The sequence below is a fragment of the Silurus aristotelis genome, assembly GCF_946808225.1.
Source record: "Silurus aristotelis genome assembly, chromosome: 5".
Lineage (NCBI taxonomy): Eukaryota > Metazoa > Chordata > Actinopteri > Siluriformes > Siluridae > Silurus > Silurus aristotelis.
In genome coordinates, this window is record NC_139578.1 from 21,449,386 (window position 1) to 21,467,202 (window position 17,817).

Here is a 17,817-nt window from a genome sequence, read left to right on the forward strand (position 1 = left end):
TTGTCAAGGTACATTAGATCGTCTAAAGAACCGAACTCAGATCCAAAAGGACCCACTGTTATTTCTTTTGTTGGCTGATTTGTCACTGTCACTGTCTGTCAATCATAAAAGGATATTGTTTGGTTAGATCTATCTACTCCAGTTATATTAACTTGGATGTCCGGCTTATTTGACATTGCCTTCTTGGAATGTATCACAGATAAAATACATGGTGCCACCAGAAAGACAATACAACTTTTTTAGACATTCTTTGTTTGTTATTTATTGGGTTTTTATTTTTTGTATAGTTAGTTTTAGTGTTTGCATTATTATGTGTATCTTTTAATTTGATCTGTTATGTCAAGCGCTTTGAGAAACTCCTTTTAAAGGCGCTATTCAAACTAAAGTTTATTATTATTATTATTATTATTATTATTATTATTATTATTATTATTAATGAGACTTTGTCAGACCTTTTAAATTCCTTGTCATCTCACTACTATTGTTTTGATCATAGTTTTACTTTTCTGGCATACAGCCCTCATTGTTATTAAGTATAATATTTTTACTAATATTATAATTTCAATAAAATAATAAAATAATAATAATAATTTGTATGTATAATTTATATATGGGCATATCTTGGGCTCTGTTCAAAATCGTTATAAATGTAAAATAAATAAATAAATAAATAAGTACATAAAATAAAATCAGTTGTGTTTCCACTCTGATGTGAAACACTGCCATTAAATTACATTATGGACTGCCATAAAAATTATTAAATATTATTATAGTATTATTATATCTGAAGTGTTGATCCTGAGCACAGCGACTTCCTACTTTAGAACCTGGGGTCATCTGTGAGACCACGCTTGCTGAAGAAACTCTATGCTACTCTAGCCCTATTAAAGTACCCAAGGTGCAATACATGCAGATCTGCAGCTCTACAACACTGCAAACCATACAATTTATTAGAATGTATATTGTATATATGTTTAAATCTCAGCAGTTACAGATGTTACAGGTGTGTGAGTGTAAGACCAGAGCCACAGAGAGGTCTTCAGCATGCCTCCAGAGATCGTCTCGGGTCAATGTGTACTGTCTCTTTGCTTGGTCATGTAGTTGTGTTAGTTATAAATATGTTGTATTAGTCTGTCCGGTTTCAGCCCTGTATGATAATTGTGCACTGAAACAAATTCCTTGTATGCTCAGGGATACATGGCAAATAAAGCTGATTCTGACTTGTAATTTGCATATCCTTAGCTGGTATTATTAAGGCACAAATGTATTTAGCTTTTCATTCATCACTGGATGATAACATCAACACCTTGGCTTGACATATCACTCACGTTCTGATTACATGATTATCCATACACCTTTAGTTTGCAACAGCAATTTATATTTCAATCATTTCAGTTTTAAATATAGGGGAATTTGGTGAGCATGTTCAAGCGTGGTATTGCAACAAGTAGTGCTGCTGCTTCACAGCTGCTGGATCCCTGATGTGAACATGTGCATGTTCGAACTCTGTCTTTCTAAAAACATGCTATTTGATTATTTGACTATCAAATTGCCCTTAGGTATGAATGAGTGAATTAATGCGTGTGTACCCAACATCATTGCCTGATGGTCAAAGGAAAACCCCAATGTGCACATTTTAAAAATGTAAAAATTATCCAGAAAAGTAGAGGTTATTATGAATGGCATATTTAAACACACATATGGATGTGATGGCCAGCTGTCCACATACTTTTGGACCTAGTGTGTATATTTGACTTGACAATGCCAGCTTTAGTCAACAACACAAGTCAGTACATTGCAATGTGTGGTGTTTGGAGCTTCACAGCGGAAAAATCTCTCATGTACTGTAGATCCCCCACCCCATGCCCAGTGTTCCCATCGTGCTTCGCTTTCCAGGTTTTATTTCCAATAAAATAGTAAGTGAACACTGGAAGTACAGGACAAACTGTGCTTTAGCCAGGTATTCACACAATGGAAACACATGGCATTCTTTTACTGTACTCTGTGTACTGCCCACTAGGCCTAAGGTTTGTAAGTAGTGCCAGGCACTCCATAACGTTCTGTGACACCATTCCCAGACTGACAGCGAAAATGTGTTTAACGGTCATGACTTGTCTCCTCAGCCAATGGAAAGTTCTGTAATGTATTTGCGTTTTTACAAGAGGTCACACTTTTGCCTGATGACAGGTTACTTAATGAGTGCATAATGTCTATAACTGGTAAGGCAGCTACCTTTAAATTTTTTTGGTAATTGGTTTAAATATGTCTCAGCATGCCGTGTTGTCCTCTACAAATCGTCTGCAAATTTAACATTACATTATTTTCTATTTTTGAATACCTGGACCAGTCTCAGATATATCTCATCTGTGTGTTTTATTATTATATGAAGATGAGCCACATACAGGAATGGAGATATTTTAGCTACTGTAATTTAATACTTAAATATTATTTTGCTGTATTTATACTTGAAATATATTTTATACTGAAATTGAATACTTTGAAAATGAATACTTTGAACTTCATTTACAAAGATAAAAAGATTTACTTTCTACTCATTCATTATTTTTTTTTATTTAGACCTTCAAAGTAGTCATTGAAAAATAACAAAGGCCTTTTCATTTTTGTTTAACCAAATAATGACTGTACACTATATACCATCTGAATAGGATGAATTAGGGTCTAGAGATTTCATCTATAGCTGTCCTTGTGATACTGAAGAAAACATTTCTTGCCGTACCTTGGCTGAATATTTCCATATGCTAGAGTAAGTAAAGGAATGAAATAAGACATGATCTTTGCCTCACTTTTTACTCCATATAATGTCAAAAAGCATGCTTTAGAAAATGTATCTAATGTTATTATATTTAATGTACTTGATATATTTATCTACATTAATATGGTTGTTTTCTATTAATTGATAGGCATCATGTCAAATTCCAGCTAATGGCAAATATTGGTTATTTACAGCATATTTGGATGTATTTGTTAGGAAACTGTGTAGCATTACTCCTGCATAAACCTACATGATGTTGTGAATGATGTTTTGCAGGCAAAGTGACATAGCTACTTATATCCCAACAGTTAACTACATGAAAAGGTTTATTAAATTAAATGTAATCTATGCATTTACATTAAGTCTTAGTACTTTTTCCACCTGTTATCACATGATCGGTGTTACATGAACTCAATATTGCAGAACAATGGAGTAAGTACATTTTATATTAAATGAAGATATACTAATTAGAAGTGCAGAGTTCAGGAAGTCAGCATGTGTACCTCACCTCTTTGTGATAACTCAGTTGCTCCTTCAAGTGGTAGAAGATGTGAATTACCTCAATTTTACAGTTTCCACATACTGCAGCCTACATGCCACATTTCTCAAAAAAATATTCAGTGGAAAAATTACCAAGATGTTTTAAAATTAAAACCATCACCCATTTTTATTTCTGCAATTTTCATGAGCTGACCATTCAGAATTTGAATTTGGAAATGTCATTCTTTGGGGCTAGCTAATAGTGAAAATGGACTCTTTTAACTACTATCAGCTTGGAAACCATGTTATGTTACTGTAGAAAGATTTCAGCCATCATTCTTTTATTGTTAGAAATAATTTTCTGTTGTTTGTCAACTCATGTTTTATTTGTGCTCAGTGCAGGAATGTAGGAATGTAGGACGTTTTGGGGACAAAGTGAGAGAGATGGTTTGGACATGTGCAGAGAAGGGGTCATGGGGTACATTGGTAGGAGAATGCTGAGGATGGAGCCACCAGGATGAAGAAAAAGAGGCAGACCAAGTAGGAGGTTTATGGATGTGGTGAGAGAAGACATGCAGGTAGTTGGTTTGAAAGAGGCAGATGTAGAGGACAGGGGGGTATGAAGACGGATAATCTGCTGTGGCGACCAAAATGTCAAAGAAAATTGAAAAAAAAAAAACTCTTTCATCCTGACTTGTTAAAACTATTTGTAAACATATCTCCTCATTAAAGCTGAAAATCTAACATCACTGTTTCTGAGAAGCAACCCTGATATTGCTCACATTTTAACAGAAACATGTTCAGGAGTACTTTATAATCTACAAGCATTATAAACAAGAGGCTTTAGTATTGTGTAATCTGTTTAAGAGTGACCTTGTCGCTCTGTGTACTTCTTATAAAGAGCCACTTGGCCTAATCCACACAACATCTAGGTCACCATCTGCTGTGTTTACACCTCTGACCACAAAACGGCATTGTTTCCTTGTAAGTGTGGTTAACAGTCAGGATTATTGCCTTAAATTAAATACACTCTTGTTGACGTAAAAAAAACAGATTGATTGGACACTTACTGTTTCATTCATTTGACAAGCTGACTTTTTTTTTTTTACTTGTGGATGGAATATGTAGTCTAAATCAGTGTTTACCTATTCCAACAGCGATAAGTTGCAATCCATATCTCATGCACCTGGTTATCTGCATAGTATGGCTTGGATTAAACACTGGAGGATTGAAAATGATCCTGAGGAGTTAGTAAGTGTCTTATGAAATACAAATTCAGTGTTACATGCGAGTTTTATTTTAAAATCATTTGGAATAGTTCATTGACTCCATTGCAATATAGAGATTTTGTCTCCAGTAATAATACTTGAGATTCTGTAAAATAATGTAATATCACAGCAAAAACAAAAAACAAACAAACAAAAAAACAGATACTGTACATTTAACAGGTTTGCATTACTGGCACAGTACAGTTGAAGTTAATAAAATTGCTAAAAGGTTTGTGACATCCATGGGAGTCCATGCTAAACATACCTGTTTTTTAAGATATGTCTGTCCAAACAAAATTTCAGCCATAGTTCTATAGTTTATTCTAACACCATGCCAGTATATCCGTTTAGATATGGACACTATGTGTAGTTCATTAAGCTCTAATTATTCCATCAAGGTTTATGGTGTCTGGCCAAGATAAAGAGGATCTGATTTGTAAGTTTCCCTTCAGGTGGATAAGGACGTTCTTTTCTATATAGATGATAGAAACCAGAGTTTGAAATTTGTATGCAAATGGAGAGAACACCGGTCACTGTCTCTTTGTCGATGTCTCTGTCTATCTCTCTCCTGCTGATCCAATCCTCCTCTTGCTGAGCAATGATTCCCAGCGGATCATTTTATTTCCTCATGTGCCTTTGGCTCACGTCACAAAAGTTCTTCAAATTCAGAATTGGCCTGTAATCTCTCCGGATGGGGTCCGAGATGGAAAGCCAGTGCTGGAATATTCCATTCAGCACTTGACTTCCTAGTAGGTATGTGTAGCTTGTTTAAAAATGCATTAAAATTCATTCAGTCCCGAAATCACTAACGTCATTTTAGACTCGAACAGGATTCATTAATAATAAAGCAGAAGTTCTGATTTTAGAGACGCACCAACCCAACAACAGGCTGTGGTATATACCCAGAGCTCAAAACACGTTGAGGACAAAAAGAAGGCTGAAATGTAAAAAAAAGGACTTCCTGGTATCATTTATTAACTGCATGGAGTTTTTGTCTCGAGCACACGAGTCAAAATAAGACAGGTGGAGGGTTGTCAGTGATGGTGTATCATGATGTTGCCTTCATCAGCCAGAGAAACCTGGGCCACCTGGCGCACGGCAGAGATCTTCCTGACCGCCTTTTGAAGCATCAACTTGAAATCCTTATTTTCAGGCCTGAAAAACATCACAGAATAAAGAGTGTACATCAGCCTAATCACATAAACACTTTGTTAAACACACTCATTAGTTTTACATGTGTTAACACACACATTAGCTCGATCATTAAGCATTAATGTGTTTATATAATTTAGGCCTTACATTCAGTCATTTATATATGGAACCCTAGGAAGATATAGAACATAACAGACAACACAAATAGACACATCTGCATGCCAAACATAGCCAGGCATCCGGTTTTCTAAAGCCGGCAACATTCACAGCTATCCATACCAGAAGCGTGCAATGCCATCTGAAAGAAGAGAGCAAATAGAACTGCTATATTTGACTGCACAAATCATGCATCTTCGAGTGCCAAAAACAGAGGGGTTAAAATCTACCAAATGATCACATCGCATCAGTGTTTTATGAAGATTTCTTTCACGTCAATTGCAGTCTTTGTACTGAGGTGGGGAAGATCTTCATTATTATCCTTGAAGGAGTTTCAGCGCCAGCTTCTGTATCGATCAGCTTTGTAAGGTATTCAGTACACACAGATACACACACAAAATATATTAACTGGCAGATTACAGCTTGAGAAACATAACTTGAAAGTAGAAGAACTGAGTTAATTCATAGTTGGAGAATGTAGTTCAAATATAATGGCACAGATGTGCTAATTGTGTCCCGTGTCTCCCATCCCAGACACCACATTCAGTAATGTTATACATTCTCCATGCATAACATTACCTCAGTTATTCTTCTTTGCAAGCTCTTTCTCCGCTTTCCGCCTCTTGTATGCAGCTATTTCCTCCATCTGCAAGCCATGTGCCATTTGCCTGCAAAATATATTTGAAAAGGATGAACAAGAAAGACACACAGACACACTGCCAGGTCACAGGCCATGGGCTGGCCCAGTCTTACCCTGACTTTAGTTCAGGTGGGACAGGTAGTGGTTTGGTGAAGCTTTCTTTCCCAATTAGCCAGTAGGTTTCTTCTGTAACTTTGTCCTGTGGAATAGAGAAGATTAGAGCATCAGTGTAAAAGTAATTAATTATTTGCAAAGGAACAGAGAAGTAAGATTGCCAGCCACATACACCAATGAGGACCCATACTAAATGAACAAACTAATAATAAAAAAATACATTATAATGACAAGAAATAACATAATAAATAATTATAAATCAATAAATACAATTAGTTGGCAATTAGATTCCCTCAATGTTCTAGTGCACAGTTAGCCTTGTGGCTGATAAAAGGGGAAGTCAATATGGAATTCTAAGGAAGTCTTTGTGCATTCTAAAATGCTTTCCTGTGGAAAATTAAAAATGCCCATTGTTGACAGTGTTACATAAATAACATTTAATTAAATTAAAAACTATTTATTTGTGTATAGATTTTCATTTCAGTTCAAAAGAGTCTGCCCATTCTCCTTTGACCTCTTATCAATATGTTAATCCGCATTTTTAACCATTTGTAATATTTAGAGTGCATTGTACTGTGCAATCTCTAGAAAATGTTTCTTTGTTTCTGAAATTCTCAGACGAGCCTGTCTGGCACCACCAAACAGGACACAGTCAAAAAAAAATCACTGAAATTACATTTGAAATCTTATCTGAACAGTAAATGAAGCTCATGACCTGTTTCACTGCAATGATGGCGCATGAACAATTAGCAAGAATACAGTTCCTAATAATGTGACTGGTATACATTTATTGCTTCTTTAATAGGAATAGTTGTGTTATTTATCTTCAGTAACCACTTCATCTATCTTTTATTTTAGGGAACACTGAGCTTAAGGTGGGAACAGATTTTGGTTGTGCATCTGAAAAAACACTCACAAAAAGAAAAAAATTCACAAAATCATTTACTCTAGGGACCAATTTAGTATTGGCAATCGGCCTGCTGCATGTTTTTTGTGACTGGTCAGGCAACCACAGGACCTGAAGGAAACTAAATGACAACATTGCACAGACGGTAGCTGGAGCTCAGGAACAAACTTGTACTGTACCATATTGTTATGAGGTTGCAATTGTAGGTGCTGCCACAATATAATTAATGGCCATGGAATGCAATTGTCTTTATAAACAAGAAAGTCATTCACTGCAGCTAAATAAATGTTTCTATTACCAAATCTCTGATCAAAGTGTCTTGGGTTTTACCTTAAGTTCAATCCTGCCTCTCAATTGAACTTTATATCCTGCCTTCAATGACATCAGGATTTTAACGGTGCTGGAATGAACATGAATCCGATATGCTGTAGAAAACAGGAAATCATGTTCAGTACGGGGTCGAAACCTAAAGAAAGAACCTCAAAAAAATCTAATGATTTAGATATCTTTGAACTCACGCATCCCTGTAGACTCCATTCTAGATGCCGTGTTGACTGTGTCTCCAAACAAACAGTACCTGGGCATAGTCAAGCCAACAACACCAGCTACACAAGGACCTACACAAGGACATACACAAGGACATACACAACCAACTGTTATGTATTTTCACAATGATCAAAATGACCAGTGGTACATTTTATATTCACCTTATATATAATATGTGTGGGTATAAAAAATATATACATTTACTTGCAGCTGCATATTTCATAAAAAAAAAAAAAGAGCAAAAGTTGTCTGACCTGTGTGAAGTCCTATTCGGATTCGGACAGGTACTTCTGGCATGTGTCTCATTTTAAATGTCCCCACAGCACTGAGGATATCCAAAGCCATATTGGAAATCTCAGCTGCATGGCGGTTCCCATTAGGCACAGGCAAACCTGATGCCACCATGTAAGCATCACCTATTGTCTCAACCTGGATGTCAGAGTTATGGGTTATAAAATCCTCTGTCATATTAATACAAATCAAATACAGGGTAAGAGGGTGTAATCAGTAAATATACAATCAAGATATATGAGGTTTGAAAAGGAAATCAGTTATTTTGTGCAAACACTTAATGCTAATGCACTGAAGACAATCTAGAACCTTGAATAGTGCATAACCTGTGACATATCGCTAGTACATTAACATTTACTGCTAGTGTTGAAACAATCCATTCACTGTAACCACTTAGACACCTTTTTTTCTAGTAGCTGAGCCCTAGATCAAGATATGGGATGACTTTGTACCACGTACTTCAGTAAGCTCAAATAAACTTTGTAAAATCTACCCATCTGTACAATGGTTAGTTTTTGGTCCTGTGTCCCTTAACATTAAAGCATTGTTAAAGCATCATTAAAGCATTGTTACATTGCGCCTACAAATTCATTCACTTATGGACAAGTCTAAAATGAACCAATGGTTCACTAATTCTAATCAAGAAGGTGTTTTTTATATTTCAGATTTAAGGGGGCTGAACTGTTCCTAAAAATACTCCTTTCCATAAGCTCAGGTTGTCCGATGTTGAATTGATGTTGAAGCAGGTGAATTTGTGTGAGAGGCATGTCTGTTTTCACCAAGAACAATTGGAAGAAAAAAGAGAACGTTCAAGAAAATATTAGTGTTATTTAGCAATATTTATTACAAATACTGTGCCATATGTTACTTTATGACTATGTTGGAATATTTTAGTTTGTGTGCACACCTATAGGAAGTGATCCTATTCTCCCCTGGTGCTTATCCAGGTTAAAATGACTATTTATTTTGACAAAAATAAGTAGTTTTAAGGCAAATAGGGCAACACAAAATGCACCAATTTATATAATCAGAACCAGCCATAAGTAAGTAATTAGCCTTTTAAAGAAAAGGTGTAAATAGGATTGTGGCAGGGTTTTTCCACTATGGTGTAAGAATACACTTAGACAGGTAGTGTTTTTATATACAGTGTATAACCATTGTGCATAATAGCATCTCTCTCTAGCCAAAAATTATGATACCTTATATACATCATGGTTGCTGATGATTGCATCAAAGAGTGTATAGAGGTCGTTAAGGAGGTCCACCACATCAATTGGCTCGCTGTTGGCTGAAATTGTGGTAAAGCCAACAATGTCACTGAAGTAGACAGTGACGCTGTCAAAATATTCTGGTTTCACTGTGCTTCCCAGCTTCAAAACCTCAGCCACTGACCTGGAGCAGAGGTACAACAAGAAGAGAACAGACAATAAGAATATGAGATTGTTGGGGTGGGATATGAGGAGTCTAGCAGTTGTGTACAGTAGTAGTATGTTTTATTTATTCTACTCACGGTGGCAACATCTGTGTGAGCAGTTTCTCAGTCTTCTGTTTTTCAATCTCCAGTTCCTCTGTCCTTTCCCTGATCAGTTCCTCCAGGTTAGAAGAGTATTGCTCTAGCATCCTCAACATGGAGTCTATTATGTTAGTCTTCTTTCCTTTATTTATGTTCTTGAACTGAGGTAAGGGGGAGAGAGTGGTTAGAAGTTCTGGCGAATAATAAAAAAATCAGTACACTGTATTGAAAATGTTAATTGTATATATTGTGATATTTAATCTAGTTAAAGTTGCTCTTGTAAAAGTTTTTCATATAGTGTATTACAACATATATGATGTCTTATATTCTTATAGTCTCACAAAATATCGAATGTGTCTGCTCTTTTATTGGCATCATTTAAAATAATCTAAAAATCAGTATACTCTCTATAGATATACATTTCAAATGTAATACAATGAGGTAAAAAAAAAAAAAAAAAAAACTGTCAAAAATATCCAAATACATGTGGATGGCACCTGTATCTTCTCAGGTAAATGAAAACTAAATATTAAACTTATTCAGCTCCACCCTCTTTCAGAAAAGAGTCAATGTGAAAAGGTGGGCCACCTGATCAAAAATCTCATCAAATGTTGGTCTCCTCTCAGGCTGCTCATTCCAACACTGCTTTATTAGCTGGATGCATTCAAGAGGAGCGTGGTCTGGAGAAACAGTGGGTCTGCACAATGGTGGAGGCTTCTTCACCTTCTGAACAATTTCTGTTGTGAGCACAAAGAAGTGTAATATAAGGAATTGAGAACCCAACAGAATCAAGGACACTAGTCTTATTTAATTAATTAAGAATTATAATGTATTAAACATTAGCTTGCAGATTGCAAGAGGAGGTAACATACCCTGAGCAGATTGCTCTAACATGCAAAAAGGTGGCCCTTTTACCACCACTTCCTGCATGATAATGGAGAAGCTGTATATATCTCCTGCCAGACTGCCTTTCAGCCCTGGAAAGGAACTTCTCAAAATCTCAGGGGCTGTCCACAGCAGCTCTGTGTATTGTCCAGAAGTCATCACATCCAAAGAAAACAAATCACAGAGTGGTATATACAGAAGCACGAACAAGTCCAGGCAAGAAGCAGGGAATTGTATGGATAGCATAGAGAACCAGTATCTGCATCCTTAAGATTAGCAGATAAATGAGTTCACTATGTACACACCCACTCACCCTCAGGTTGTGGCTCTACATATGGGAACCTCTGGGACTCCAACACTTCATTGTAGCCATAGTCAGTCACTTTGAGCACAAAGCGGCCATCAACCACACAATTTCTCGACTTCAGCCTTCCATGACACACATTCCTGTGATGGAGATATTTCATTCCCTGTATGCCAAGAACATTTACACACAAAAATATATTGAAATAATGTAAATACACAAATTCTTTTTTTTCTTTTTTACATCAAATAAAGTTCTTTGAGCTTGTGGTCTTTCTCCTAAACATTACTTAATTCATGTCTGATAAAGAGTAATACCTTAATGAGGTCCAGCAAGAGGGAAGATTTAAACATCCAGTCCAGTTTAACATCGTCGTTATGCAGCAGATCTTCCAGACTGCCACGTGAACAGTATTCAGTCACTATGGCAAAGACGCCACAGTCGTGAAAGAAGCCCATGAAAGGGTTAACGTTCTCATGCCTCATGTCTTTCATCTGCATGTGAAGATAGAATTAAAATGCTAAATTAATCACTTAACATGCCAAGAAGATGGAAATGAGATAAGGCATGTTAAAAGAGGTTCAAAAAGGGTTTCAAAAACTAACAAGCATCTTCTAAGGTTATGTTTCAAACTATTTGCACAACATTGCTAATGCAAAGTTGGAAATTATATAAAATGTATATCTGCACATTCACATTAATTTCCCTTCAGTGAGGGTATGGGGCCCAAACCTATTTCACCATGACAGTGGTTCTTTGCACGAAGTATGATCCATACGATATGGTTTGCCAAGGCATGTGTGGAGGAACTCAAGTGACCTTCAGAGAATCTTGTCTGCTGTACAGAAGCTCATTGAACACCTTTTTGATTTATTTTAACACAATCTGTATGCCAGGCCTTTTCTTTCGACATCAGTGTCTATCATCAATAAGGCTGATTGGTCACAATCCCACTCTAGATTTAGTGAAAAGTCTTCCTTGGACAGTGTAGGATGCTTTACAGCAATGCGTAGTGGTTGCCGGGACGACTTCAAATTAATGTCCATCCTTTTTGAATGGAATATTATACTGTATATGGGTGATGTTTATGTAATGAGATATATATTTAGCTAAGTTAATACATAGGATTGTGATGATCCAGAGTCCATCCAGTGGCCATTTAAGGTATACATATCATTCACATTCATGTGTTTGAACCAAAGGATAGAAGTAAGCTAAGTAACAAATAATAAACAACGATCAGGCATAACATTATGACATTATGATATTATTACGTTATGACCGGTAAAGTGAATAACTGATTATTTCTTCATCATTGCACCTGTTAGTGGGAGGGATGTATTAGGCAGCAAGTGAACATTTTGTCCTTAAAGTTTATGTGTTATAAGCAGGAAAAATGGGCAAGCATATGGATTTAAATGAGTTTTGTAAGGGCCAAATTGTGATGGCTAGATGATGGGGTCAGAGCATCTCCAAAACTGCAGCTCTTGTGGGGTATTCTTGTTCTTCAGTGGTCAGTATCTATTAAAAGTGGTCCAAGGAACAGTGATGAATCAGCGACAGGGTCAAACGTGCAGATGTATCTAATTGACAAACAAAAGGCATTTACTGTCCTCACTGATTTACAGTCGACTCACTTTTCTCCCACTTTAAGTGTTCAGAAATGGAAAAATCTGGCAGTGACTCACCAGTTCAAACACATCAGTGGTACTTGGGTTGATTCTTGGAAAGCTTCCATGAGGAAGTCTTTTCAGCCAAGCCCAATCTCCCTGCAAAAGATGGGGTTAATAAATAGGAGTTTTTAAAAGCTTCAATCTTCTGTTTTAGTTTTCTGAAACCCCTGAGTATGGTATACCTCAAAAATGGCAACGTTTGAATTCTCATAGGTGGCTGGAGATTGACTAGAGAAAGGAGAGGTGTGGCTGCGTTCTGAGATGCTTTTTCTGGTATCGCTAGTCTTGCTTTCTTCCAAACTCATTTTCTGGATTTGAGAAGGTATGTCAGTCATTAGTGTAAATCTTTTTCTTTTGTGTCTGGATAAAAACCTGGAACATTTACCTTGTTACTCAGCGATGGGTTGATAAAGGTGATATCAGCCAAGGTTAGTAGGATTTTGTTTGGGCCTCGGACTAACTGAATCTGATTGAGTCTTCGTCTGGGAGACATAACAATATGAAACACGTCAATGACGATTCAGCAAAAAATCTGCATTAATTGTAAATCAACTCACATTAAAAAAACTTCTATTACTTTAGGCTACACTGTAGATAAAACAAGAAACAACTAAATTACTATATGAGTTTACCTTATAAAGTAAACAGAAGCAACAAAAGCGAAGATTAGTAGAAAAACACAGAAGAAGAAAATAATCAGATGTAAAGGATCCACACCTGTTGAAAGATGGGAAGAAATTTTCGTCCAAGCCAAAGTCATGGATCTAGGTACCAGCATGTCTGTGTGTGTGTGTGCGCATGTATGTGTGTTTGGTCGTTTGAGCCCACTTACCTCCACTACAGATGATTCCTTGTGTGAACCAGCACCGGGAGTCAGTCTTAGGAGGCCCTGATTGTGGAAAGTGAATCGAATGGCCAAGAAAGTGTACCTTGTCTGACTCCATCTCTATACGGTAGCAAGGCTTCAGTTCCCAGGATAAACCATCTGTGTCCAGCACCAAATAATCCAGTACACCCAAGCCTGAATGGCTTGTGCGAATAGGGTGACTGAAGCCCTTGAAGGTCAGATTCCGTGCATGCTGGGCCAGATTATCACCAAACATCATCTGTCCTGACGCTCTTAAACTCTGCATGGCATGGGCCATGAACAGGATGGAAGAATAAATGGTACCAAACAGTGGGGACACCTGTAGGATAAAAAAAATATTATGAGCATTATAAAATAATCTGAGACATGTTTTGCAACACCCAAAGATTTAAACCACACAGGCAATAGTAGTGCAGTGGTTAGGGCTGGCAGAGAAATATTGTTTACTCTTGAGCAAGGCAATTTTCTCTGATATGTCTGGATTACAATTGTACATTGTATTGTAAACACATTTTTATCTTCATCAGGTAAAAAAAATGACTACAATAAGTACATTCTTCTCCTTGAACCAGGCAGTTGTTTTTGAACACCATCATAAATGTGCCAAAGAAATCATTTTCCTCATTCCCCAGTGACTACCAGCACAACCGTCATTGTATAGAGCTTTAATCAACTGGTCATCAAACACATAAAGAGCAGTATATCACCAGTTAAAGATAACCAATCAAACCAAACAACTCCATATCCTCAGTAATGAGATTCATCAGCATGGCTAGTAAACATACAGAAAGGAAGGGGGTTTCCGAAACACAGAGGGGCAAAGTTACATTTGGTAATGCTGATAAACCAAAATAGATGGTTATTGTCTTTAGAAATCTGTTAGACACTTTTGAATGCTTTTCCAATTCCCTGGTATAAAGTCAAGTAAAGTGAAGTCAAGTTTATTTTGATAGCACTTTTCACAACAGACATTGTCTCAAAGCATCTTCACAGAATTGAAGAGTTAAGGTAAGTGACATGTATTTACCCCTGATGAGCAAGTCAATGAATAACTTCACCTGAACTCTCAATTCCACCAGTAGTGTAATCACAGCATGATAAGGATAAAGAGAGCAAACCACGTCAATCAGTACCACTTTGTACAGGTAATCAATATAGTTTCCAGAGCTATCTGTGTAATATTGTCACTGTGATGAATGTGAGTTAAGAAAATCTTTGCAGTCTCTCTTTTCAATTAAAAAATTTCTTACCATAAGCACTGCATCCACAAGGCCATTAGCATAACTTCTCCCACTCAACTCTTCACCTACCTACTATTTGACAAATGTTTATAGGGCATCCATGCCACTATCAGATTTGGTTGAGACCGCTCAACACCCCTTTGATTATCAACGCTAGCCACCAACTAAAGCAGTATTTTATGATATGCCCTTTAAGGCTATTCTTATTATGCTACTATTTGTCCTTAACATTTAGTTCAGTGTACATAAATTCTACTTAAAAACGGATTACAAATAAAATCTACTTCTATATTTATGCTGAATGACAGACACGAGGAAATCAACCAATGCTGAAACACTATCTTTATCTATATATAAATATAAACATAAATACTTCAAGAACTTCCCCAGCTTAAGTGACTTTTTCAACCCATTCTCACCGTCCTCTCACCTGGTGGGGTTTAATGTTCTTGGGAAGCTCTCCACCCGTCTGTGCCTCAATGTAAGCTTGATAAAACGAGTGCCGTTCTGGAGACTCCACAGTGATTGTAAGCACAGCATCATAAGCGTGCTGCAGCTTGCTGTTGTTTGGAAGGATATATTGAGAAAGGTTCTGATAGGGCAAGCTGTACAGGAGAGTGTCATAGGGCACAAATACCATGGAGCCATCTGTCATCTGCATATCATTGGCCATCTCAAGAAGTATTTGCTGATCTTTACCCCCTATTAAGACTGAGTGCATACAGAGGACCACCACTAGAATGGGAGAGAAAGTAAGATAAAATGAATGATAGACATCTGGCAAGAAAAGGGGAAAACTAAAATATTTATACTACTGTAAATTTCTACCAGTAACTCACAGCGAAGGTTTTGCACTCTCTTGACCTTTGATAGAGTTTTTCGCATACTGGCCATGTCCTTTCCAACAGATGCCACTATACCAACAGGCATACCATGGCTGCGCAAAGTATTGGCAACCCTAATTGCGGTCTCTACCCAGATGTCATCACTAGAGGAAACAATACCCACATGAGCCCAGCGGAAGTGCCGCATGAGATGCAGCAAAACATGCGTGGGCATGGGCATAGTGCGGACCAATGTGGGGTGGCTGTGTCTGGCATCAAGGTCATGATCGATACATGACCAGGAAAACATGGCTTTGTTCCAGCTTTTCCCCAGCAAGGATGCTGTGTCACAGTAACCTGGGTTGATCGGCCCAACAAAGGCAGAGGCCTGCACATAGTAGTTAAGGAAGCGGGAGAGAGCCTGTGATGTCTCACAATCCTCATCCAGGATGACATAATCAAAAGTGACCCCAGAATAGAGGAATGGGTCCTGGTTGATACGACTTACAGCTAGCCGTGCTGCTGCACTGGGATAAGCTTTGGCTAAGAGTAGGTCACAGGACCATGGCCCAACAACCCCTACTCGAAAGATAGCAGCAGCACTAGACACAGGATAAAGGAGGCACAACAGGATTACAGAGGCCCAGAAGTGCCAAGAAAAACAGGAGGAGAGATGGCCATAGTGATGTGGATAAAATGAACATTGATCCCTGGTCTGGAGTCCTCGGCTGGCCCATTCTGGTGGAAAATTATAGAAGGCACAGAGCTGCCGTCGCATCTCAGGGCTACGGCTCAGGAAGGTTGGTGTGCTCTGAAGCCCATTAGGTGTCACATTAGAGATGTCATAGTTGGAGCCTATCCATAGTTCTGTGCCAAAAGAAAATCGAAGAGGTGTTTTTTGTGGGAGAAAATAGTTATACATACGTAGTTCATTTCCTGAGAAAATCAACTACATATAACTGTTACCTATACATGTGCTGTTATAAAACTTATCCAGATCCATGTCGTGGTAAGTAATAGAGTGATTAAGGGTAAGAGTTGGATCAGCACAATCCTTTTAAGTGTACACTATGTCCTATAACTAGATAATGATCTGAGACATTAAAGTATAAATCTATTTAAGAATTTAATTACTTTTTTTATATATATTTCTGAAGCATATCATTAGAGTGCTCGTGATTGGAAACTGTCAAAGCACATTAAGATATGTCTGGTATCTTCATCATTGCTTATAGAACTAACAATACATCCATAAAACAACAGAAGGATTATGTAATTATGTGTGTGGTGTTGATTCTAATCCCTCTTCAGCAAAAAATACAGGCACATTAAACCTGATCATTCTGTTACAAAGTTATTTTAAAATATGTGACAGATATTGCTGAGGGTTTTGTTTTCTACGAGATGCATCTAGGTATACTAGATATAAATCTACATACCCAATCACCATTTTCAAAGTTTGAAGGTTACTAAATAAAATTTCCCATTTTGCCCACTGCAATTCATTTACCATAGATTACTTTTGTGCCATTATCAATTCATTCATTTGCATACGTTAGCATATATCTAAATTGGTGTTTACTTACCAATTCTATTTGATAAAGCAAATTTGCATGATCATTTGCGTAGTGAATTGTCCTCAACCATGAAGCATAATCCTGCAGGAGACCAATATTTCACATGAATTAAAATCCAAGAGAAGCTCTTTTGGTACAGTTTTACTTTCATTATGAATCTTAATATGAAAAATGCATGAAAATGAAAGCCATTGGTGCTGCAGAGGCCTTAATGGGGCTCCAGCCAGCATTAGGTTACATTTCTAATCCTCTTCAAGTCTCCTCTTCCTGAAGTGACGCCATAACCGACCTCAACTGAATGACCTGAAGATTATATAAATCCAATTTTAAGCCAACTGATTCTTTCTTCCTTTCTTTCTGTTTTTATTTACTGCAGAGTACTCCCTAATTCACTCTATTTTAAAGTTTGCAATGCCATTATCCTCTAAATAGCCAAGATAACATTTTACTGTTTATTTAAAGGACATTAAGTGAGACAATGTTATGTGTCAAAACACTTTAATAACAAAGAAAGTGTTATGTTTTATGCTATTATCAGTATATATTATCAAGTGGCTTAATTTAGCAAGTGGTCTTGCATTGGAATGGTCTTGCAGTTGAGTTGA

General features: G+C 37.1%; 1 protein-coding gene across 3 annotated transcripts; it reads right to left on the reverse strand.

Annotated features, from left to right (window-relative positions):
- Window positions 1-5,060: 5,060 nt before the first annotated feature.
- Window positions 5,061-17,817, reverse strand: gc2 (guanylyl cyclase 2). Of its 3 annotated transcripts, none has more exons than XM_083543136.1 (20): window positions 17,451-17,475; window positions 17,222-17,293; window positions 15,651-16,502; window positions 15,242-15,546; window positions 13,535-13,889; window positions 13,335-13,419; window positions 13,088-13,184; window positions 12,885-13,010; window positions 12,718-12,798; window positions 11,347-11,523; window positions 11,039-11,195; window positions 10,713-10,862; window positions 10,429-10,577; window positions 9,838-10,001; window positions 9,527-9,719; window positions 8,291-8,465; window positions 8,009-8,107; window positions 7,821-7,915; window positions 6,583-6,668; window positions 5,061-5,676 (listed from the first exon to the last, which is right to left on the reverse strand). In XM_083543136.1, the coding sequence occupies exons 3-20, from the start codon at window positions 16,411-16,413 to the stop codon at window positions 5,556-5,558; spliced, it is 3,378 nt and encodes a 1,125-aa protein (XP_083399262.1). In that variant the 5' UTR covers window positions 16,414-16,502; window positions 17,222-17,293; window positions 17,451-17,475; the 3' UTR covers window positions 5,061-5,555. The 3 variants fall into 3 exon arrangements, with proteins under 3 accessions (XP_083399262.1, XP_083399264.1, XP_083399263.1); XM_083543137.1 differs by adding an exon at window positions 6,409-6,497 and having other exon boundaries at window positions 5,578-5,676; window positions 17,222-17,817; XM_083543138.1 differs by lacking the exon at window positions 12,885-13,010 and having other exon boundaries at window positions 17,222-17,817.

Excerpts from the sequence above, each read along its gene's own strand:
- gc2 (XM_083543136.1), bottom strand. The coding sequence starts at position 16,413 with ATGCGACGGCAGCTCTGTGCCTTCTATAATTTTCCACCAGAATGGGCC. Across the intron at positions 15,547-15,650 it reads GAGAGTGCAAAACCTTCGCT|TGGTGGTCCTCTGTATGCAC; the intron begins GTGAGTTACTGG and ends CTCCCATTCTAG. Across the intron at positions 11,196-11,346 it reads TCTTGCTGGACCTCATTAAG|GGAATGAAATATCTCCATCA; the intron begins GTATTACTCTTT and ends CTTGGCATACAG.